General features: G+C 41.9%; 1 protein-coding gene across 2 annotated transcripts in view; it reads right to left on the reverse strand.

The window, feature by feature from the left end:
• ABCF2 (ATP binding cassette subfamily F member 2) overlaps nt 1-23,760 on the reverse strand; it is a 75,648-nt gene that overhangs the window by 49,375 nt on the left and 2,513 nt on the right. The window contains exons 2-3 of one of the 2 annotated variants that reach the window (XM_085872662.1): nt 20,066-20,290; nt 15,911-16,093 (exon numbers count right to left, since the gene is read on the reverse strand). In XM_085872662.1, coding sequence (XP_085728788.1) covers nt 15,911-16,093; nt 20,066-20,290 — 408 coding nt within the window. The remainder of the gene's footprint in view (nt 1-15,910; nt 16,094-20,065; nt 20,291-23,760) is intronic. The other variant, XM_085872663.1, reaches the window with a different exon arrangement.

A 23,760-nucleotide genomic window follows, 5' to 3' on the forward strand; every position in this document is an offset into this window, starting at 1 on the left:
AAAGCCCTTCCACTGAAGGAAATTGAAGAACTCATCTTATCCACCCTAATTTTTTTTTTAATCCAATAGTTGTTATATTTATCTTTGTTCAATTTTACATCCTTGACATATTTCTCACTATCTTTTACAAATGAAGAGATTGATTGAAACTTGGCTTTTGTGTCTTCAAACATTGTATTTAAGTGAAAAAAAGTTGGAGGATAAAATGGTTTTAAGCATAGATTCACATATAAATTAAACGAAATTTTCATCAAGAAAATTTTAGTTTAAGCAAAGTTTTATTATATAAATATGGTGAATACAACGTACTGCGATGTTTGTAATCACAAATATAAACATTATAGAAAACACCTCCGAACCAACAAACACACATTTAATCTATTTCATCAAATATCTCCTCTTGAGTTGGAAAGAAAACATTGTGATATCTGCTCAAAGGATGTTTTGAAGAGTAGTTATGATAGACATCTTCAATCACAAAAACACAAGAAAAATGAGTTTAAAGTAAAGGGAGATTTATATTGAAAACACTGATGGGGCATTTAAAGGGCATATAAAAATAAGGATTTTTCAATTTGGAGAACCCGGTCCATCACCAATCGCTGAATCAATTGAAATGGTGAAACCTGATGTTGAAAAAGTTATTAAAAAGACATTAAAAGAAATGAAAACTTTAAAGTTTTATATGGGAGTGAAAATGAATATGAAAAGACAAGATGAAGAACAAACTCCTTATATGAGAACAGATCTTCATTTTATAACATCATTTCAAGATTTTTTTGAACAGTGGGGTTTATGAAGAACTATCAAGACAAGAGGAGGATGTTGATAATACAGTGTAAGGAAGTAGATTTAATATTAAAAAAAAATAATCTTTTTAGATATACACATTGAAAATCAAACCCTCTTAAAGCTTCTTCTTATATTGAATTACCAAAATAAATAAAACTAAAGAAGGCAGTTGTTAATATTAAGAACAATGATAATAAATGTTTTCTCTGGTCTGTTCTTGCTCACTTACATCTACCAAATTGTAATTCAGAAAGAGTAAAACAATATATGAAATATGAGAATACCTTGGACATTAAAGATTTTAAATTCCCAATGCCACCAACAGATATTCCTAAATTTGAGAAAAAGAATAATCTTTCTATTAATGTATATGGATTAACGGATACAAACAAAGTTCAAACATTAAAAATTTCAAACAACTATAAAAATGAAGAAACACACATTGATCTTTTATATTTTAGTGTTGGAAAGAATTCACATTACACATACATCAATAATTTATCAAGATTAATCTCTTCTCAGTTATTCAGAACAGCAAACAAAATATATCCTTATAAGCGATGTCTTAATTCATTTCATACAAAACAACGATTAGAACAACATTCAAAATATTGTAGTAATCATAAATCAGCTGTAATTACAATGCCTAAACCTGGTGAAAAGATTTCTTTTGAAGATTATAATAAATCTATCATGCACCCATTTGTGATATACGCCGATTTTGAATGTATCCTAAAAAAGATAAATACTGCTTCTCCTAATCCAAAAGAAGCACATACAAATAAATATCAAAAACATATTCCTTGTGGTTTCTATTATTATATCAAATCATCTGTTGGAGAAATTTATAATAAACTTGAATATTATAGTGGAAAAAAAGCTTCACAAGAGCTTGTAAAATGATTAGAAAAGGATTGTACAAGATTAACTAAATTAATGAAAGAAACAAATGAACCAATGAAATTAACCGAAGAAGAAAAATTAGAATTTAGAAAGAACAATATCTATATTGATATTTCGGCACGCCCCTTTTTTTGTTACTGCATGAAATGAAACAAGCTTTGACATATATAGTAATGATATTATTGTCTTCCTTAAGAGGCCCCTCAAAATTTGTTTTGATGATTATGGTAGTTAAACAGTTCATGTTCTCCATTTGCAAAATGGGACGAATTATTGCACAAAAAAGAAATAAAAATGTTTCCCATTTTTTAGAGGACCACTAAGATGAGTTCGGCTCATAGAATCACGCTACATTTGGGGATCAAAACAGTTGAGTTCATACCTGACGAATTTGCACTTTCCATGTGCCGTAGTTTCTTCACAAAACCATGACTTTCTGACGAAGTACAAAGTATTTCTTTGCTTTTTTAAATTTTCATCGACCGATACCTGCTGCCCAGCCGGACCAACTGCCAACAAAGTATTGCCCGGTCAGTTACGGTTAAACCCAAAATCATGATCATCGTTTTAGTGTGGAGGTGAGTACTGACAGTGTACTTGGGTCTTTTCCGGGTGGGTGTGGGATTGAGCACGTGCACATAAAAATCTGGCAACCCAACTTGAATTGAACAACAATGGCCGCTTGATACTTGAAATTTGAACAGACAGAAATAGCCTTCGAGCCTTCAGTGAGCCTTGAGTCTACCGCTCCGTAAAAGTACTTCTTCAACCGTCTCACAAGTAAGAGTTCGATCGTGATGGCAGATGCCAATAATAACGAGAGGGGGAGCACTCGGGAGAGTGCAAAACCTCTGCCTCCAATACTGCTGGGTCACTCAAGTGAACCTTATATCTTATTCATTAAATATGATGTCAACAGTGCTGACAGAGTTATAGTTCATTTCTCCATTTTTTTTTTTGGGGGGGAGGGTTTGGAAATCACTTAAAACATGTAAAAATGCAAAAAAAATAAAATTTGCAAAAAAAAAAAAAAAAAAAAAATCGAAATTTTGTTGAAAAAAATTTGCAAAAATTTTTTTTTTTCCTCGAACAATTTTTTTTTTGGGGGGGGAGGTTGGAAATCACTTAAAACATGTAAAAATGCAAAGAAATACATTTTTTGTCAAACAATTTTTTGGGGGGGGGGGTGGAAATCACAAAATATGCAGAAAAAATTTTTTTTCTCTAACAATTTTTTGGGGGGGTTGGAAATCACTTGAAACATGTAGAAATGCAAAAAAATTTTCTCTATTTTTTCGGTGGGGGTAACAATTTTTTTTTGGGGGGGGGGAGGTTGGAAATCACTCAAAACATGTAGAAATGCAAAAAAACAATTTTCTCTATTTTTTGTGGGGGGGGGGAATTTTTGGGGGGGTGGAAATCACAAACATGCAGAAATTCAAAAAAAAAAAATTTTCTCTAAATTTTTTTTGGGGGGGGGGAGGGGGACCAAGTCCAAAATTTAATGGCATGATCCTTGGACTATACCTAACCCCCCCCCCCCACCAAGTTTCGTCGAAATCCATCGAGGAGTTTTTCCGTAATACTGTTCACAAACAAACAAAACAAACAAACAAGCAGTCATAGACTGTTACTTACGAAATCGTCAACTTGACCTCTGACCTTGTCTCATAAAAGCTGTCTCGAGAGAAGGTAGCGACGCAAACCAGAAGTTTCTACGATGATTCTGTACCAAACCATCAAAAATCGAATGTTTTGGATGTTTGACCTCACTGTGACCTTGACCTTTGACCGATTTTGAGCAAAATCTAATCAGCGCTAGCCATCACCCTCCTGAATCACGTGGTGTAATTTGACATTGGTAGCTCTTCCGTTCGAGTTATCATTTTTTGGATGTTTGACCTCACTGTGACCTTGACCTTTGACAGATTTTGACCAAAATCTAATCAGCACTAGCCATCACCCTCCTGAATCACGTGGTGTAATTTGACATTGGTAGCTTCTTCCGTTCTCGAGTTATCGTGCCTACAAACAAACAAACAAACAAGCAGTCATAGACTGGTACTTACGAAATCGTCAACTTGACCTCTGACCTTGTCTAATAAAAGCTGTCTCGAAAGAACGTAGCGACGCAAACCAGAAGTTTCTAAGATGATTCTGTACCAAACCATCAAAAAAATCGAATGTTTTGGATGTTTGACCTCACTGTAATCTTGACCGATTTTGACCAAAATCTAATCAGCGCTCGCCACCACCCTCCTGAATCACGTGGTGTAATTTGACATTGGTAGCTTCTTCCGTTCGAGTCATCTGCACCAAACCATCAAAAATCAAATATTTGACCTTGCTGTGACCGATTTTGACCAAAATCTAATCAGCACTAGCCATCACCCTCCTGAATCACGTGGTGTTATGTAATTTGACATTGGTAGCTTCTTCCGTTCTCGAGTTATCGTGCCTACAAACAAACAAACAAACAAGCAGTCATAGACTGGTACTTTCGAAATCCTCAACTTGACCTCTGACCTTGTCTAATAAAAGCTGTCTCTTAGAAGGTAGCGACACAAACCAGAAGTTTTGACGATGATTCTGTACCAAACCATCAAAAATCGAATGTTTTGGATGTTTGACCTCACTGTGACCTTGACCTTTGACCGATTTTGACCAAAATCTAATCAGCACCAGGTCACTCTACCCTGGATATGCTGCTTCTGCTCTCCCATCAATGGATGGAGGTCCTCAATGCCAGACAGGAAATCCGAGCCGTATCCCTGGACATATCACGTGCTTTTGACACAGTCTGGCACCCTGCCCTACTCACCAAACTCTCTTCCCATGGTATTCAAGGCCATCTCCACTCATGGCTCGCAGACTTCCTCTCCTGTCGCAGTCAACGTGTGGCCCTAAATGGAGTTCTTTCATCCCCTCTTCCTGTGCAGGCTGGAGTTCCTCAAGGTAGCGTTCTGGGCCCTGTTCTTTTTCTGGTTTTCATCAATGATCTCTCGGACTCTCTGGAAAATCCTCTATTTCTCTTTGCCGACGACTCCACCCTCTGCCATACCATCTGTCATCCCTCAGACCGGCAAGCAGCAGCTTGTTCACTCACTGCAGATCTGGATAAAATCACAAACTGGTCCAACACGTGGAACATGTCTTTCAATCCAGACAAATCTCACACTCTCACTATGTCTCTTCGAAAGGACCGTTTACAAAACCCCCCCATCCACTTTCTCAACAATCCTCTGGAAGAAGTCTTTTATTTCAAGCTTCTAGGTCTCACTATCTGCCATGACCTTTCCTGGGAAAGTCACATTTCCAACCTCGCCTCAAAAGCCAGTCGCCGATTGGGAATCCTCCGTCGTGCTAAGTCCTTCCTCGGCCCTCTTGAGCTCCTGACCACTTACAAAGCTTTTGTCCGTAGCCTGATGGAGTACTGCTCTCCCCTCTGGGCTGGTGCTCCTGCCTCCCACCTTTCTCGGCTTCACGCTGTCGAAACCAGGGCATTTAAAATCATCGGCATCTCCCGCAATGAAGCTGAGTCTTTGGGCCTCTCACTCAATCACCGCAGGTTGGTCGGTGGTCTTTCTGTCTTCTACCGACTCCTCTCCAGCCTTGCCCCCCCTGCTCTCTCTGCGATTTGTCCCCACCACATTTCCACAGGGCGCTCAAGGTCCGCCAACAACCCCCTTCTGGTAAAACTACCAAAATCACGAATCACTGCTCATCTTCACTCTTTCATTCCTCTTTTTTCCCGCCTTTGGAATAAACTTCCTCACTCTATTCTTTCCCATTCTTCCCTCCAGCCTTTCAAACCAGCTGTTCACCACCACCTCTTATCTTCCCCCATCCAAATCCTCGATCTTTTCTACCCCCGATAATCCACCCAAGCCCTCTTCCTTCATTTCTCCTGCTTTCCTTCCTGAAAGTCCCTGAAATGTCCATCTTCTCTTCGCCATGTTCCCCGTCCCATCCCCATCCCTCTCCCTTCCACAGTTCACCTAATGTGTCTGTTCCCACTGTTTTGTCCCTTCCACTCCCGCCTCCTTGCTGTGAGTTGTGTGTTAGCTCTCATACGAGCCTCGACCAAGGTATACAAAAAAAAAAAAAAAAAAAAAAAAAAAAAAAAAAGCACTAGCCATCAGCCTCCTGAATCACGTGCTTTAATTTGACATTGGTAGCTTCTTCCGTTCTTGTGTTATCTGTACCAAACCATCAAAATCGAATATTTGACCTCTCCGTGACCTTGACCTTTGACCCATTTTGACCAAAATCTAATCAGCACTAGCAATCACCCTCCTGAATCACGTGGTGTAATTTGACATTGGTAGCTTCTTCCGTTCTCGAGTTATCGTGCCGACAAACAAACAAACAAACAAACAAACAAACAAACAAACGGAAGGCATCAATATACTTACGAAATCTTTAGATTACGTAAGTCATAAACAGAAACGGAAGTCATCAATATACTTATGAAATCTTTAGATTTCCTAAGTAACAAACAAACAAACAGAAAGGGGCGAAAATAGTAACCTCCATCCATCTTCGAAGATGGCGGAGGTTAACAAGGAATATGAAGACTCAAGTCACTCCTCTGATGAAAATTCTGTTGCAAGCATCCTCCCAAGTCCAAGCCCTAGCCTTGATCCTTATAGCGATATTGAACATCCTCATAAAATATATTTCCATGAAAATTTCAATTGAAATCAGTCCTGTGTTGTTCACTGCTTGACCATCAGGAGGTTGCATGGCATTACCATTTCCCATTCCCTATTACCTACTAGAATTGAATTCAAAATGCTTCAATATGCACAAGGTGAAACTTCATTCACCCTTTTTCCTACTGCCAGTTGTGTATGTCATATTGAACATCATTTTACAGACTCTGTTCATTGTTCACTATCTGTTTTCTACTGCAGGTGAGCCATGCCGACTCCAAAGAAAAGGAAACCAATTGGAGATGGTACCCCGAAAGCCTGTCAGATGGTGCGCCATCGTAGGCTCGAATTACAAACGCAAGGTGAAGCTGGCCCTGGCCATGAACCTCAACTTCAACGACTGCCCATCGCATATGACTATTCGGAGGACAATTTCCATAGCCAGACAAATGTTGGCGCGATAAATGCAATTTGTCCGCACTGTTGTGCGGCTAAATTCGGAAGCGAGCGACCAGGCTTCTGCTGTAACAATGGCAATGTACAGCTCCAGCCATTTCCTCCTTGGCCACAATTTCTCAAAGACATCACAGAAATCCGATCACCACTCTCCCGTCATTTCATTCAAAATATCCGAGCCTACAACAGTGCCTTCCAGATGACTAGCTTCGTCTCGCAAGAACGACAACAGTCAGGATGGAGTCCCACTTTCAGTGTGCATGGACAAATATTCCATCACATAGGAAGTATGTACCCAAGTTTAGGATCCAACACACAATTCCTCCAAATCTACTTCATAGACAACATACAGAACCAGTTAGAAAGACGAATGAGCTTCTTCAGTGGTTTGAGGAAAGAAGTTGTCGAATCAATACATTCTTTCTTAGAACAAAACAAGTACGTCCAGCAATTCCTCACGACTCACGAATATATTCAAACGGCAGGCGAAGGAATTGAAGATTTACGAGTCGTCATTCATGAAGATAAAAAACCGTTGAAAGAACACCAAAGGCGATACAATGCACCTACAAGTGATGAAGTAGCAATTCTTATGCCCAACGATCTGACATGCACAAGGGACATTGTTATTCACCTTCGAGAAGGTCCATTGTAGCAGATATCGGAGCTTCATCGATCGTACAACCCACTACAGTACCCATTACTTTTTCCATACGGAACTGACAGCTACAGTCTGTACCTGAAAAATAAGGCTAATAAAAAGATCTCCCAACTCCAGTATTATGCCGATCACATTCAAAGAAGAGCAGGAAATGATCTTGCTAAGGCTGGTCGTCTATTCCAACAGTTTCTGGTGGATGTCTGCTGTAAAATTGAAACTGAAAGACTTGGATTCCTCTGCCGAGAACAGAAAGCATCAGCTGACAATTACTCCAGTTTACGCGATTGCATCATCAATGAAGATTCAGATCCGCGGCAACTGGGGCAGAGGGTCATCCGCCCGTCTTCTTATGTTGGAGGTCCTAGATACATGCACCAAAGACAAGACGCCATTGTCTATGTGAGCCATCATGGCCGACCACAACTTTTTATCACGTCAACCACAAACCCAAAATGTCCGGAAATATTGTCAAACTTATTACCAGGACAATCAGCGAACGACGACCCACTTTTAACTGTTCGTGTATTCAACCAGAAGAAAGATCGCCTCATGTCAATGCTCAAAGATGGTGCTTTTGGAGAAGTGACTACGTGGCTCTATTCCGTGGAGTTTCAAAAGCGTGGGCTTCCGCATGTCCACATTCTCACTTGGCTCAAAAAGGGTAGTCACATCGTTCCTGATAATATCGATCGAATCATCTCAGCAGAAATTCCTTCCGCCACTGAGGAACCAGAACTTCACAATTTGGTAAAAACCAACATGGTTCACGGTCCATGTGGACCACTTCGGCTGAATTCCCCATGTATGTCGGACGGAGTGTGCACCAAGAAATTCCAAAAAGATTTCAGATGTGAAACTGAATATGGAAATGATGGATACCCTAAATATCGAGGTGCTCACCACAGTCTGGTGGTAACACCGTCAACGTGACTAGATTCATTCATAATCAGGAAGTGACGGAAGAAATTGACAATCGCTTTGTTGTACCTTATAACAAATGGCTTCTTACGCAAATGAGCAGCCATACTAACGTTGAGATTTGCAGCTCTGTAAAGAGTATCAAATACGTTTTGAAGTATGTCAATAAAGGCTCCGACCAGTTAATCTTCAGCATACAATTACGAAATGAAAACGATGAAATCGAACTTTATCGAGAAGCTGGGTACTTTGGGAGTATGGAAGCAGCTTACCGACTTTTGAGCTTTCCTATTCATAAACATTGGCCGCCTGTCAGGAAGTTGGCAGTTCACTTAGAAAATGGATGAGTATTTTTCACTCCCGAAAATGCTCAAGCCAGAGCTGCAGCAGAACCGCCAAAGACTACCTTGACAGAGTTTATGCACTTATGTCAAAGTGACAAGTTCGCCAAAACCCTCTCGTATCACGAGGTACCGCAGTATTACACATGGTCGAATAAGACATGGTTACGGCGAAAGCAGGGCCAACCACAGCAGCATCCTGGAATTTAAAAAGGTCCAATGATAGGAAGGGTTTATACAATCCATCCAAATTTGACGGAATGCTATTTCCTGAGAATGCTACTTCATGTTGTGCGCGGTCCGAAGACTTACGCCGACCTCCATCTAGTTGACCATATCGAGTACACTACATATCAAGAGACGTGCCTGGCGCGCGGTCTATTAGCTAACGACCAACATCTCATCAATGCACTGAAGGAATCTCAACAGTCTGACAATCCAAACCAAATGCGACTCCTCTTTGCAATCGTAATCACTGCGTGCGAACAGTCGGATCCTTCAGGACTCTGGATATCTTTCAGACGCGCTGAGCCAAGACATTGTGCTCAAAACGGTTTGACGGCTACTGACCCACCCTTCCCGGAGCATCGATATCAGGAGTGTCTCATATCCATCAACGATCATGTACATCGTATGACCGGTAGGAATATTTCCAACTATGGACTACATTTTGAACTTCCCGCTCATACAGGTTTCGGCATAGCGTATACACGATACCTGAATTACGATGTCGCCGAACAATTACAGTTCCTTCATTTCAACTCTCAAAAACTGAATCCAGAGCAGCGAACGGTGTACGATGAATTCAATGTGCGCGTTTTCCAGCAAACACCTGGCATCATTTTCTTAGATGCTCCTGGAGGAACCGGTAAAACTTTCTTGATCAATGTCATTCTAGCCTCTATCAGATCTCAAGGAAAAATAGCCATATCTTGTGCTTCAAGTGGTATCGCGGCAAATCTAATAACAGGAGGAAGAACGATCCACTCCACCTTCAAAGTCCCTCTACAACTCCATGTCCAGGACTATCCTACTTGCGCTGTCAAAAAAGGAACTTCACTCGCTCGCGTATTCAGTGAATGTCAGGGTATAATTATAGACGAGGCACCCATGACACACCGGAAAGCCTACAAAGCCATAGATCGGACATTACGAGACATGAGGCGAAGAAAGACCATTCGGAGGCATTCCCACCATGCTATGTGGTGATTTTCGACAAATATTACCCGTCATGAGACACGGAACCAGACCAACCATTGTCGACGCCACACTCAAAAAGTCTCATCTTTGGCATCGTACAACTACAATGCAACTGAAAACCAACATGAGGCTTGATGCTGATGACTGTGAAGCAGGTTCGTTCACAGAATACTTGCGTTCAGTAGGAGAAGGTCTACAACCTACCATTCAACATCCTGATTACGTTTCCCTCAGCCAGTATGAAACTGTTGACAGTGCAGAAGCTTTGATACAAGTGGTGTATCCAGACATTCATGCTAATGCCAATAACTCTGCCAACTTTTGGGATAAAGCGATCTTAGCTCCCATCAACGAAACTGTAAATGCGATAAATCAATCAATCATCGAAAATTTTCCAGGCCAATCTACCTCCTATACGACAATCAACAGTACTCTAAACCCAGACGATGCCGTTCATTATCCCCAGGAATTTCTGGACTCAATAGAGCTTTCTGGAATTCCATCCCATCGTTGCATTCTCAAAGTAGGGTGCCCGATAATTTTAATGCGCTCTCTGGATCCTCCGGAACTCACGAATGGTACACGTTGTGTAGTCACTAAACTACATGCTGATGTCATCGAAGTGGAGCTACTGGATGGACAGTCGAAGGGGAAAACCAGAATGATACCAAGGATTCCATTATACATACTGATCTACCATTTGCATTCAAAAGAATCCAATTTCCTGTAAAACCGTGTTTTGCCATCACCATCAACAAGGCACAAGGCCAAACATTCACTCGCATTGGCTTACATTTATGCTCTCCTTCATTAACCCACGGAATGTTGTACATAGCACTTTCGCGAGCGCGCAGCAAAAAAAAAAAAAAAAAAAAAAAAATAACGTTACCATTTTTGCTCCGAACAAAATTACCAGGAAAGTGGTTTACAAAGAAATACTTTAACTTTAATGTGTAAATGATCGTTGCAGGATTTCTCATTTATTGGTAAAATAACTTCGTCTTGAATGGTCAATGTGAGCAATGTATGAGCCTGGTGTTTGCGCAGTGGTTAGGGCAGCGGCTTGGGATCCAAAAGGTCCTGAGTTCAATCCCCGTTGGGCCACTGAATTAATACACCAGGGGGTTGATTCAGCCTGTCATCCTTCCGAGGTCGGCGAAATGAGTACCAGTATACTGGGCCGGTGTATACCCCGGTTAAAATAGGTGTACCATATCCCTGTGTCGTAAGAGGCGACCAGGGTTGCGTCAGGAAGGGCATCCGGCGTAAAACATGTGCCAAATCACTATGCGGATCATACGGATGATCCGCTGTGGCGACCCCGAACGGGAGCAGCCGAAAGAAGAAGGTCAATGTGAGCAATGTGAACTGTGAATAATGCGCTGCGTAAAACCTTTTGTAGAGTATGTTATTATTAATCACTATACGCCATAGTAACTTGCTCATGTTATTGAGCTGTCAATAAGCTATCAATCATAGACATATAATAAACTCAGTTGAGTATTCATATCTCTATTTCAATGCGTAATATCAAGCGGTACCTTCATGATGACCTGATAAAACCGGTCTCGATGTCCGTCCATCCGTATATCTGTTCACAATCAAACCGATCGTGACGCATTTTAAGGCTTTCCGAGAGCTTTGGAGAGATTACCTACACTCCCGCACGGTGCTGTTTTTATTATTCAGACTGCACTTCATTAGAACATAGATCGTGGATGGATGCGCAGATACCAGGAGAACAACTATAGCTGTACAGAGCAATTCATATTATCGATCGATAAAAATGATATTTAATTGATATAATAAATTGTTTATTTAAAATATCTTCAAATTTTGTGAGTTTTTAGTTTGTTGTGAAATATTTGGTCCTCGGGTCTCCGTATAGTGGCGAACAGGCTTAAGTCGTACTTCTGTTGACTACGGAAGAAAAAAAAAAATCACAGAACCATCCGATCGACATGCTGTTAACAGTTTCAGAATCAGCTAAATTCTACAACATATGAATATGTAGACAAAACTGATCTGGCCAGCTAAAATCTACAAGATGTGAATATGTAGACGAAACTGATCCGGCCAGCTAAAATCTACAAGATATGAATATGTAGACGAAACTGATCCGGCCTTTTGGATCACTTTAAAGTAGGGTGCCCTGTAATTTTAATGCGCTCTATGGATCCTCCGGAACTCACGAATGGTACACGTTGTGCAATCACTAAACTACGTGGTCATGTCATCGAAGTGGAGCTACTGCGGGATAGTCGAAGGGGAAAACCTGAATGATAATTAATCAATGGATAAAAATGATATAATATATTGTTTAAAATACATTCATGCTATCTGTCTTTTCCCATATGTTGCCAGTGACGTCCGTCGAAGACGGGCACCTTTACTAGTCGTCATATTTGTGAGGAGGAAATTGAGGAGTCCAAAGTTAGGGATCATTGTCATCTTACTGGTAACTATAGAGGTCCCGCTCATTCCTGTTGTAATCTTAATTATAAATTTCCTTCTTTTATTCCAGTCTTTCTTCAAAACAGCGCCAACTATGATACACATCGATTCATAAATGAACTTTCAAAAACACCAGGGAATATTTCTGCCATAACAAACACAAGTCAAAAGTATATTTCATTTACAAAAATGATATTCACAAAACCTTTAACTCATATTAGGTTTCTAGATTCTTGAAAGTTTATGGGAACACCATGAGCCGACCTAGCACCAAACCTAAGCTCCACAGGCTCTTTTCCAAATCTTAATTCATTCTTTCCAAAAGAGGAAATTCTAACGAAAGAGGAAATTCAGATTAAAGAGAGAATTCAAAGTAAAGAGAAAATTAATGAAGAAATTCTAATTATAAAGAAAATTCAAACAATGAATGAAATTCTAACGAAAGAGGAAATTCTGATTAAAGATGAAATTCTAACTTGAGAGGAAATGCAAACAAGGAATAAAATTTAAAGTAAAGAGAAAATTCTTACAAGTGAGGGAATTTATCCTTATGATTATATGGATTCATTTTTGACATTTCAAGAAACACGACTTCCTTCAAAAGAAAGTTTCTATAATAACCTTTATGAAAAAGAGATAAGTGATAAGGAATATAAACACGCACAAGAAATTTGGAAAATATTTAAGGTAAAGAACCTTGGAGAATATCATGATTTGTATCTAAAAACAGATGTTTTATTGTTAGCTGATGTGTTTGAAGCTTTTAGATCACTGTCATAATAAAAAAAAATTGTTGTGGATTAGATCCTGCCCACTATTTCACAGCTCCTAGTTTAGCTTGGAGTGCAATGTTGAAAATGACAAAACAAGATATAGATTTAATCAGTGATGGAGATATGCTTTTGATGATTGAGAAGTCTAAGAGAGGTGGAATATCACAAGTATGTTCAAAAAGATATGCGAAAGCAAATAATAAATATCTTCCAAATTATGATCGTGAAAAAGATAGTAATTATTTGATGTATTTTGATGCTAATAAGTTGTATGGATGGGCAATGTCTCAATCTCTGCCTTATGGTAAATTAGAGTGGGTGGAAGAAAAGGATTATGAAAAGGCTTTGATGAATATTGTTATTTCTTCTCAAGAGGAATTGAATGAGGAAGAAGGAGGATATTATTTTGAAGTTGATTTAAGGTACCTGAGTGATCTTCATAATAAGCATAAAGACCTTCCTTTTGAATGTGAGAAAGAAACCCCAAAGAAAGAATGGTTAAGTGATTATCCTAAAAGTTTTAATATTAAAGGCAAATCAACCAAAAAGTTATTAACAACCGTTTTTACAGCCATTTTTCCCTGCTGTGCAGGGGTTGGGCTTTTTCTTGAGGAAATGTTTTTTTATGGCCAGATGCCCTTCCTGACGCCAACCCTGGTCGCCTCTTATGACACACAGGGATATGGTACACTTATTCTAACCGGGGCATACACCAGGACCAGTACACACTGGTACTCATTTCGCCAACCTCGGAAGGATGACAGGCTGAGTCAACCCCCTGGTGTTAATTCAGCAGCCAACGGGGCTTGAACTCAGGACCCTGGGATCCCAAGCCACCACCCTAACCACTAAGCCAACAACAGGCTTCGAAAAGTTAACAACAACATTCTATGATAAAGAGGGATATGTTTTGCATCAGAGAAGCTTGAAACAGTTTATGAGAGAAGGATTGAGAGTAGCTAAAATTCATAGAGTTTTAAAATTTAAACAAAGTCCTTGGATGAAAAAGTATATTAAATTCAATACCGATATGAGAACAAATACAAAAGTAAAATTTGAAGGGGAATTCTATAAATTGATGAATAATGCTGTCTTTGGAAAGACAATGGAGAATGTTCGAAACAGGCAAAACATTAGATTTGCAACATCTTGGAAAGAAGCTTCGAGATTGATAAATAAACCAAGTTTTAAGAGAGAAGGGGTTTTTTCAGAGAACTTTTCTGCTATTCATATGGAAAAGGAAAGTATTGTAATGGATAAACCAATTTATATTGGAACAGCAGTTCTTGATTTATCAAAGATATTGATGTATGATTATTTGTATAATGGCTTAAAGAAAGAGTATGGTGAAAATGTTTCATTGTTGTATATGGACACTGATAGTTTTATCCGAGATATAAAAACTGATGATGTTTATAAGGATATGAAGAACAATATTGGAGTATATGATACAAGTAATTTTAGTAAGAAGAGAGTTATTTTCAAAAAAGAATGAAAAGGTTATTGGTAAGTTTAAAGCTGAGTTGGGTGGAAAAGTAATGAGTGAGTTTATTGGATTGAGAGCAAAGGCATATGCTTATAAGTATGCTGATCAGATTGATAAGAGGTTAAAGGGAATAAAGAAATATGTAATAAAGAAATCAATAACTTTTAGAAATTATCAAAATTGTTTGATGAATCAGAAAGAAGAGTATAGGAAAATGAATACAATAAGAAGTTATAAACATAAGATATAAAGTGAAGAAGTAAATAAAAAGGCATTCGGAGCCTTTGATGATAAGAGACTTATTTTAGATAATGGAAAAGATTGTGTTCCATATGGATATTGTATGATAGAGTGTGTAGAATAGATTGTGTTTTAACGATGGGAAGATGGGTTGGGGTTTTTAAGGGCTACCGCCATGTTTTTTCACAATATATAAATGGTCAAACCAAGTATTAATCAAACTAAAGAGTGGAGAAAATCTCAGTCTTGGTATATAAATGGAAAACATAATGAATGTGAAAAATATCAAATAAGTCTTATTGAAAAAAATAACTAAAACAAAGGTAAATAAAACAAATAAGTGAATCAATTTAAAAACTAGTAAGTTAGAGGATGTAAAGAAAAAAAAATATCCTTGAATGGACTGAAAACTTTGATGGTTATCAATTGAACAATGAAAAAACAATTTACTATAATCTCAAAATGATATGTGGCTCAGGAGGTGGTCAGATGAGATCATGAAGAGAAGTACATCATTTCATAATGACACAAAAGGGGTATCTTGAAAAATATAAAGATTCAAATGTTTTATTTTTAAATATTTTAGATGGGGATTATTGTGCAGAGAAAATTAAACTATTGAAGGAATTTGAGAATGAACAAATCTTTATAGGTTCAATGAGTGAGCTAAACATTATGCACTGCTTATTTGAAAAAGAGTGTCCATCGGCTTACATGTTTGATATTTCTTCAGAATCACTTTTAACAAATCACATTACTACTTTGCTACTTGAACAAATCTTTATCTTATTGCATTGGTTATTTGAAAAAAGTGTCCCTCGGTTAAACGGGGAGACAAATAAATATACCTTGGGATAAAAAGGGGGTTTACTTTTTAAGGAAAAAAAAAAAATATGAATCGCTGAAAATCCCCCATTTATTTACATGGGGAAAAGTGAGCCAGAATCAGTATACTCACCCTACTAATGTATTTGCCAGCCATGTCATGAAAAACCAAAAACACAAGTACAATCTTTTGAAGCTCGACTTACAGTCCTCCGCAGCCAATCGTTCAGCCTCTTTCTCAAGCATGATACGCTCGTGGTCCACATCCATGACGCACTGTAGTGGAGTCTTGTCACTCGGGGGCATTTCACGGGTCAAGTGGTAAATGTCCATGTGAGGTGGTATGGGTAGTTCTTGAAGGCCGATAGCAGACAGCAGCATGGATTTCCCTTTGAACGCCAGCAAGAGGGGGGAAAAAAAGATTGCGCACGCAATAGTTTGTAAGGGGACTGGTGGACATAGAGATATGATAAAAATAAACAACCAACTGAGAACACCATAACTGCTTGTACAACCAGACAGCAATTTAACCACATCAAACCTCGTACCCATCCCCTCCTTTGCAGGTTGTTTTTCTCCTCTCTTCCTCCTTTGCATTATATTCCGTGTCTTCTTTCGGCGTTTAAGCTTGTTCACCCACTGTGTCCTTGTACCCTCATGTCAGTGTGTTTTCCTGCTTTCCATTATTAACCTCTGCCATCGAAGATGGACAGAGGTTACTGTTTTCACCCCCTGTCTGTTTGTTTGTTTGTGAACAGTATTACGGAAAAACTCCGACGGATTTCGACGAAACTTGGTGGGGGGATTAGGTATGGTCCAAGGATCATGCCATTAGATTTTGGACTTGGTCCAAAGTCCAATGTGGCTGCTATGGCGGCCATTTTGAAAAAAAAATTGAATTTTTGTTTTTGCATTTCTACATGTTTTAAGTGATTTCCAACCAAAAAAAAAATTTGTTAGAGGAAAAAAAAAAATTTTGCAACTTTTTTTCAAAAAAAATCGATTTTATTTGAAAAATATTAGATTTTTTTTTGCATTTCTACATGTTTTAAGTGATTTCCAACCCCAAAAAAAATTTGTTAGAGGAAAAAAAAAAATTTGCAACTTTTTTTAAAAAAAAAATTCGATTTTATTTTTTTGGCATTTCTACATGCGCGTCGATCTAGTTTAGTTTATTCAATCGTGATTCAGTCGAGTCTGATCCGTTTTGACCGACAATGAATAGGATATCAGGTTTACTTCAGTGACCCAGCAGTATTGGCAGCGGAGGTTTTGCACTCTACCGAGTGCTCCCCCTCTAGTTGCATTTCTACATGTTATAAGTGATTTCCAACAAAAAAAAATATGCAAAAATTATAATTGCGGCTGATTTTGGAACTTCAGGTGGATATACACATGTAAAATCAATTTCTGTCTCAAGGAATCTAGTTATGACTAATTAATTGAGTATGTAAAAGTTAAAAGTAAAAGGGAAAGTTGCAAACTCTAACTCTGTGAGCACTGTTCACGTCAAATTGAATGAATAGGATATCAGGTTCACTTGAGTGACCCAGCAGTATTGGCGGCGGAGGTTTTGCACTCTACCGAGTGCTCCCTCTCTAGTTCTCTGATGTGTTCCTGCTCTTACAGGAGCAGAGACATTGTACGAAAATAAAAAAGGGGGATGGGGAAATAAAAATAAGGTAGCACATCAAAAGGTGGTGAAATTTTCCTCATGAATGACAAGTTCCCCCTTATGAGTGGAAAAGGACTGTAAAGAAAGCTTTTTTTTTTTTAGTCAAATAATCATTTTGTATGAGGCAAAATTTGTGGAAGTACGACAGCAAGGATAAAATATACCATCAGAGATGGGGAATCCCCCGCCATTGAAAAATAATTGAAATCAGATAAGCATTTTTCCATTTATTACAAAAAACATTTTTTTTCATGATGGCCGCCCCAGTCGGCCATCTTGGATCCGGCCATGCCCAAAATCAATAGGGTTCTTCCTTTTCAGGTGGTACATGTGACCCAAATTTCAAGTCAATATGGCGAAAAAAAAATTTTCAAGATGGCCACCCCAGTTGGCCATCTTGGATCCGGCCACGCCCAAAATCAATAGGGTTCTTCCTTTTCAAGTGGTACATGTGTGACCCAAATTTCAAATCGATATGGCAAACAGTTTATGAGTTATCGCACTCACAGCTATAAATGTTGACGCCCAGCCAGCCGGACGGACGACGGATGGACGACCCATGTGACAACAATATCCCCCCCTTCCGCCACGTGGCGGGGGATAAAAATACAAAGGCTAATTTAACATTCATAAAAAAATATATATATATATATATTTAAAATTTTATCAAATGTTCCAGCCACAATATTGTTACGGCTATGGAAATTCACATTACACCATTAAGGGCCCGTAGATGAGATATCTCTAAGTACATGTGTAGTTAGCCCAAACCCGTTGTACATAGGGAATTTATGCAATTCATCCGGGCTGCGACGCTTTGAGTTAGCCATTTTTCCTGTTCTATCTTTATTTTGAACCAACCACGTCTCAACCGCCATCACAAAAAAACCACGCCACCGCCACCATCTCCGCATCACCGCCATTCCCAAACAGCACCATAACCATCAAACCACCACCGAAAACCCTCCACCACCTTCACCTCTCTCCTTCTACGACCATTCCCGCACCACCTGTGAACACTGAACGTCGGGCTGTCTCGGGCCCATTCGGCGTTTGGTGCCGAGCGCACAGAGCCGCGAGCGCAAATAGCGGCCTTTCAGAGGGAAAATTCGGATCAAAAACGCTACACGCCCACTTTTCCTCCGTCCAATTAGCGAGCGTGGGCGGCTTGGCCCCGCCTCCAGGCGCGTGTGTGAAGTCGATATATGCAAATTCTAGGATCAGGGGAGGGTCACGCCCCCGTTTCCTCCGACCAATCGGCGAGCGTGGCTCCGCCCCCGAGGTCATTCTGATCCGAATATTTGCATACTGGCTTCTCCTGCCCGCCTATAAAAAGGCGAGCGCAAGGCGAAAAGGGTGGCAAGGCAGAGTTTTGGCAGAGTGACAGAGTGGCAGAGTCGGGTGAGGAGAGCGAGGAGAGCGAGGAGAGTGAGGAACGGAGAAGAGTCGCGGTGGAACTGCAAGCAAGGGAGCTCGGGTCCAAGGCGAGAAGGACGGCGGTCGGCGACGGGTTACGGTGTGGGGAATTGCTCGTCTCGTCGCGGGACCCAAGCCAGCCAGCCATTCTCATCCCCCAGGGCATCAACAATTCCCCCTTTCCCCCGTGCTGAGATAGTGCAAAAGGATGCCCCGTTCCCACCCCACTCCAAACGTCGTGCCAACGAAACCCACCAAGGAACACAGAGTCGGGGCACAGCCGCGCAGCCACATTTGCAGCTCGCCCGCCAACGCGTCGCGAGGACGCGGGTAGGACCCCCCCCCCCCGGTCTCGCGGACCTGGCCGCTCCTCCAGGTCACGCGCACATTTGGCCTACGGGCCTGTCTGCCTCCTTGTCTATGAGGGTGGCTTCCTTTCTTTGCTTTTGTGTAAATGTATGTTGGCGCTGTCTGTAAAGTAAAGCTGTATAAGTGTTGCCGTGTGTGCGCGTAGTCGGTATTAACTCTGCGTCGTTGTTGCTTTTATTGTTTTGGTTTCTATATGTGCATTTTGACTGTATGGCTGTATATACGTGCTTTCCGTGTGCCGGGAAATAAATGTGCATTGTGTGAAATGTTTTCCCGTTTCGCTTCATCTTTTCTTTATTGACCCTCCACCCTGCTTCACGTAAAGGGTTCGTAGTAGGTGCAACATCCCGGTAAATAATCTGAACCGTCGAGGTCGACGATAACACCGCTCGGTTATCCCGATAGTACGGAACGGGCCGCCTAAGCGGCTCGTGTCCGATGTCGACCTGCAGCGAGGTACGATCGCCCGGTTTACCATCCGCGTGGGTACTTAGGTAGGTCTAGTTTGGCGAACAACCCTATCCTACGCGGGTGGCCGATTGGCACGATTGTGGTGAGGTCGAAAGGCCCACCCGTGACTGGCTCCACGCGATAGTTCCCAGAGGGTCACGACTGAATTGTCCGTCCGGTGGGCGACGTGTCGCGATCCGAGTTACGTGGCCGTCCGCACGCCGGCGGGCGTGAATTCGCAACAATATACTGAGTGTCTGTCTTCGTCGCTTAATCGAGTGTCTCAAGATGTGTAAATGCCAGATGAGGACAAAACAAGCACAAATGGTTTGACATTCAGCCTGGATCGGCAATTGCACAAAGGATGTCGTTTGTGGGGAGGGTAGGTAATAACAATCTGCCTTGTGTGATAACGATTGAAAGCACCTTTCAGCTTATTCGAGCAACTCACCAACACCATTAAGTCCAATGAGGCCATACCGACGGCCAGAGTTGAACTCAAGAATAGCATCAGAAAGCAGCTCCTGCCCATGAAAGGTAAGTGACATGTTGATCAAGTGCACATCCATGCTGTTGGGATGAGAATTGAGCACCGCTGAACAACCTCGTGCTGTAGCCTTTTGCAGTTCACAATCATCCAGCTGCTGGGTCAGCTCCTGGGTCAGCTCCTGAACAGCTGAAGAGCCAATACAAAAAATGCAAAAATAAATAATAATAATAAAAAATAAAACACGTTTTTCATTTAAAAAAAAACAAAAACAAAAAAGAAACAACTACATACTATAAAGAATCTCAAAATACAAAGCAAGTCCGCATCCGCATCAGCATGGGGCTCAGACACATGCACCCACTATTTTGACACAGTCACATTGGGGAGGTGATAAATTGAAATGGTGAGCCATTAAGAATGTTAATTATAGAGGGAAACTACAACGGCGCTCAGTAGAGCGCATACCTTCTGCAAGCTGAACAGTTTACCTTTTGTATTTCATTGAAAGGCCAGATCTGGACCCGGACCTTAACCAAAATCGAATCTGCTCTTGTTCTTGTCACTGAACCAATTCATACACCTAATTTTTTCACAACTTTTTGAAATATCACGAGTATATATAAATATATTTAAGGATTCAGCGACTGAGGGATTCTCAACCCACTCCGGTCGTCTCCGGGATCTATAACGCCGGCCGGCTCAGCACAGGCCTTGGGTCACGCGCCTTCAATCGCAATACCAACGTACTCCTTGTACCTTGCCAGTTGGGGAAATAGAACCCCTGGTTATAGACTGGTTTTGTCAGATGCCGAGCATTTTCTGCCAGTCTGTAACCATTTTGGTTTTATATGCCAATCGAACGGATCGTTAGACGCGACACAAATTAATCCATAGCGGCAACTTCATACGAGTTCACCAGATTTATGGGGGAACATCGGGGATCACAACACAAGCAAAATTCACAACTGTTTTTATTAACAATCTTCAACCCGTTCTTAACTCGGGAACCATGGACTACAGGTGTCGAGGGGGTCGCCACCAACATATGCCTTAAACAACATGCAGACAAAGACACACAGACAGACAGCATGCATGCAAGACAAGACAGAGTACTTGGTGATGTTTCATGGACGAGAGGACAGTGTCAAAGCACGAATGTCGCTCGCAACAGGCGGATGTCCACGGATTCAAGCTCCAGCTCGAACACGCCGCGTGGCGAAATGGAGCTCGTCCTCCTTTTGCCCCCTTCGCACCGCACGCGGTCTCCGCGTGCTCTGACCCCGTGTAAGGTCTACGATGGGTCTCAGCTGATCTCTCTCACGGTCCAGCATACAGATCCGGGTCTGGCCTGTTCACCAGACAAGGCCCAAATCGAGGTCCCGGGCTCCGCAGGCGGATCGACAAATGTGTCGAGCCGTGAGGTGAGTAAGTACGGAGGCTCCGCGGCCAGACGCAGGCCGAACCTGTCGATCACCTCCCCATACGAGTCGATCGACTCTACGTGCAGGCCGCCTCTCCCACTGTCCAAAAGGGGCAGACTCGACGCGCAGGCAGCCTCTCAAAGCCGACTGCCGTTTTTCAAAACTCACCCTTTTCACGAAGCCTTCGTTTCTCTCGCTTCGAAGCCACTGCGAGCACGCCTCGAAAACCAGACTTCCCAACTCCGTCCTCTCAGTTTCTCTCTCTGTCGAATCACCTTTTCTTTCCTTGGAGTCGATCGCCGATTCGACCTGCAGGCACAGCCTCTCTAAGCCGACTGCCGTTTTTGTACCGGCAGATTCCACTGTCCCTCCTTCGTTCGCTCACCTCCAAAGCACGGCGCACCTCGAGAGCGACTGTTTCCACACACCAAACCTTTTTACGAAGCCTTCATTCGCTCGTTTCGAAGCAACTCCGAGCACGCCTCGAAAACCCGACTGTTTTCCACACACAGCACTCTTTCTCTCCTTCGTTTTTTGCTCGCTTCGACACACGAGCACACCTTCTCTCGGCGAAGCTGACAAACTCCTCCCCTGAGCTCCACCCTCCCAGCCGACTGGGCGGGGCTTATCATCCGTAGAGGGGAGGAAGAAGAGGGAGCCCTTGTTCCACCACCACCGCACAGACAATAAAAGCCTTTTACATCTCCCGACACATACAATGTCCTTTTTACCAAACAACCTATCTACACATGCATTTAATGGGGGATCTGAGCTAATCCTATATTTAGTAGTCCAATAAGGGCCATTTCCGTAACTATATATTGTTACGGCTGCGGAAATTCGCCTTACACCATAATGGACCCTCAGGTGAGATATCTTCAGAGGTACATGTGTAGTTAGCCCAAACCCGTTGTATAGAGTGAATTTATGTGATCCATCCAGGCTGCGACACTGAGTTAGTCGTTTTTCTTTTCCTATCTTTTATTTCAAACACACAACATTTCAACAACCACGCCATCCCCATCACAGCGCCAACCACACTGCAACCACGCCACCTCCACCATCTACGCTACTTCATCTTCGCCACTACGTCTGCTTCTGAACGGCAAACAAAGGCACCAAGGAGGAAACTGCGAGGATGCGCAGGTTTCCCCGCCTGTTTCTTCCGTTTGACTTCCCCGCGCTTTGGAGTGGAGGAGGGGCGATGCAGGTCAAAGGTCAGAGGTCATGTGAAGGAGGGGTCTCATTTTGGGGGAATAATTCTCTGGCCCAGAGCCAAAAGCTGACTCTCCTGGCCCCCGCACAGGGCAGGGTGGAGGGAAAGTGTGAGGGAACGCCCTTTTCGGGAACCCTCTCGAAGGAAGGTGGAGCCAAGAACGGGGCGGGGCGAAGGGCGGAGCCCCGCGCTATAAAAGATGGACAGGGTGGGCGCGCTTCCTCTTCAGCCTCTTCCTGGCTGGTGGTCTGGTTGGTCTTCGGTTGGTTTTTGTGGAGAGTCGGTCTTCGGGAAGAGGTCCTGCGCCCTCTTCTTCCACCTCTCCTCTATGGACAATAGGCCCCGCCCAGTTGGCTGAGGGGGTGTGGCCTGGAGAGAGGGTGTGGCGAGAGGGAGGAAGTGACGCGAAGGGGGCGGAGTTTTGTTCGGCTCCGCTGAGAGGCATGCTCGTGGAACGAAAAGAAAACTGTAAAGAGAGAAAAGGGTAGTGCGTGTGGAAATCGTCGCCGAGAGAAGGCGCCCTCGTGTGTCGAAGCGAGCAAAACGAGAGAGATAGAGAGAGATAGAGAGAGATAGAGAGAGATAGAGAGAGATAGAGAGAGATAGAGAGAGATAGAGAGAGATAGAGAGAGATAGAGAGAGATAGAGAGAGACAGAGAGAGATAGAGACACAGAGAGAGAGAGAGACACAGAGAGATAGAGAGAGACACAGAGAGAGAGAGAGAGAGAGACAGAGAGAGAGAGAGAGAGAGAGACACAGAGAGACAGAGAGAGAGAGACAGAGAGAGAGAGAGAGAGAGAGAGAGAGAGAGAGAGATAGAGAGAGAGAGAGAGAGAGAGAGAGAGATAGAGAGAGATAGAGAGAGATAGAGAGAGATAGAGAGAGATAGAGAGAGATAGAGAGAGATAGAGAGAGATAGAGAGAGATAGAGAGATAGAGAGATAGAGAGATAGAGAGAGACGAAGGCTTCGTAAAAGAGTATTGTGTGTGAAGAACAGTTGGGTTCTCGAGGCCTGCT

The sequence above is a fragment of the Eptatretus burgeri genome, chromosome 3, assembly GCF_056783735.1.
Source record: "Eptatretus burgeri isolate ZD-2024b chromosome 3, Ebu_testis_v1, whole genome shotgun sequence".
Taxonomy (NCBI): domain Eukaryota; kingdom Metazoa; phylum Chordata; class Myxini; order Myxiniformes; family Myxinidae; genus Eptatretus; species Eptatretus burgeri.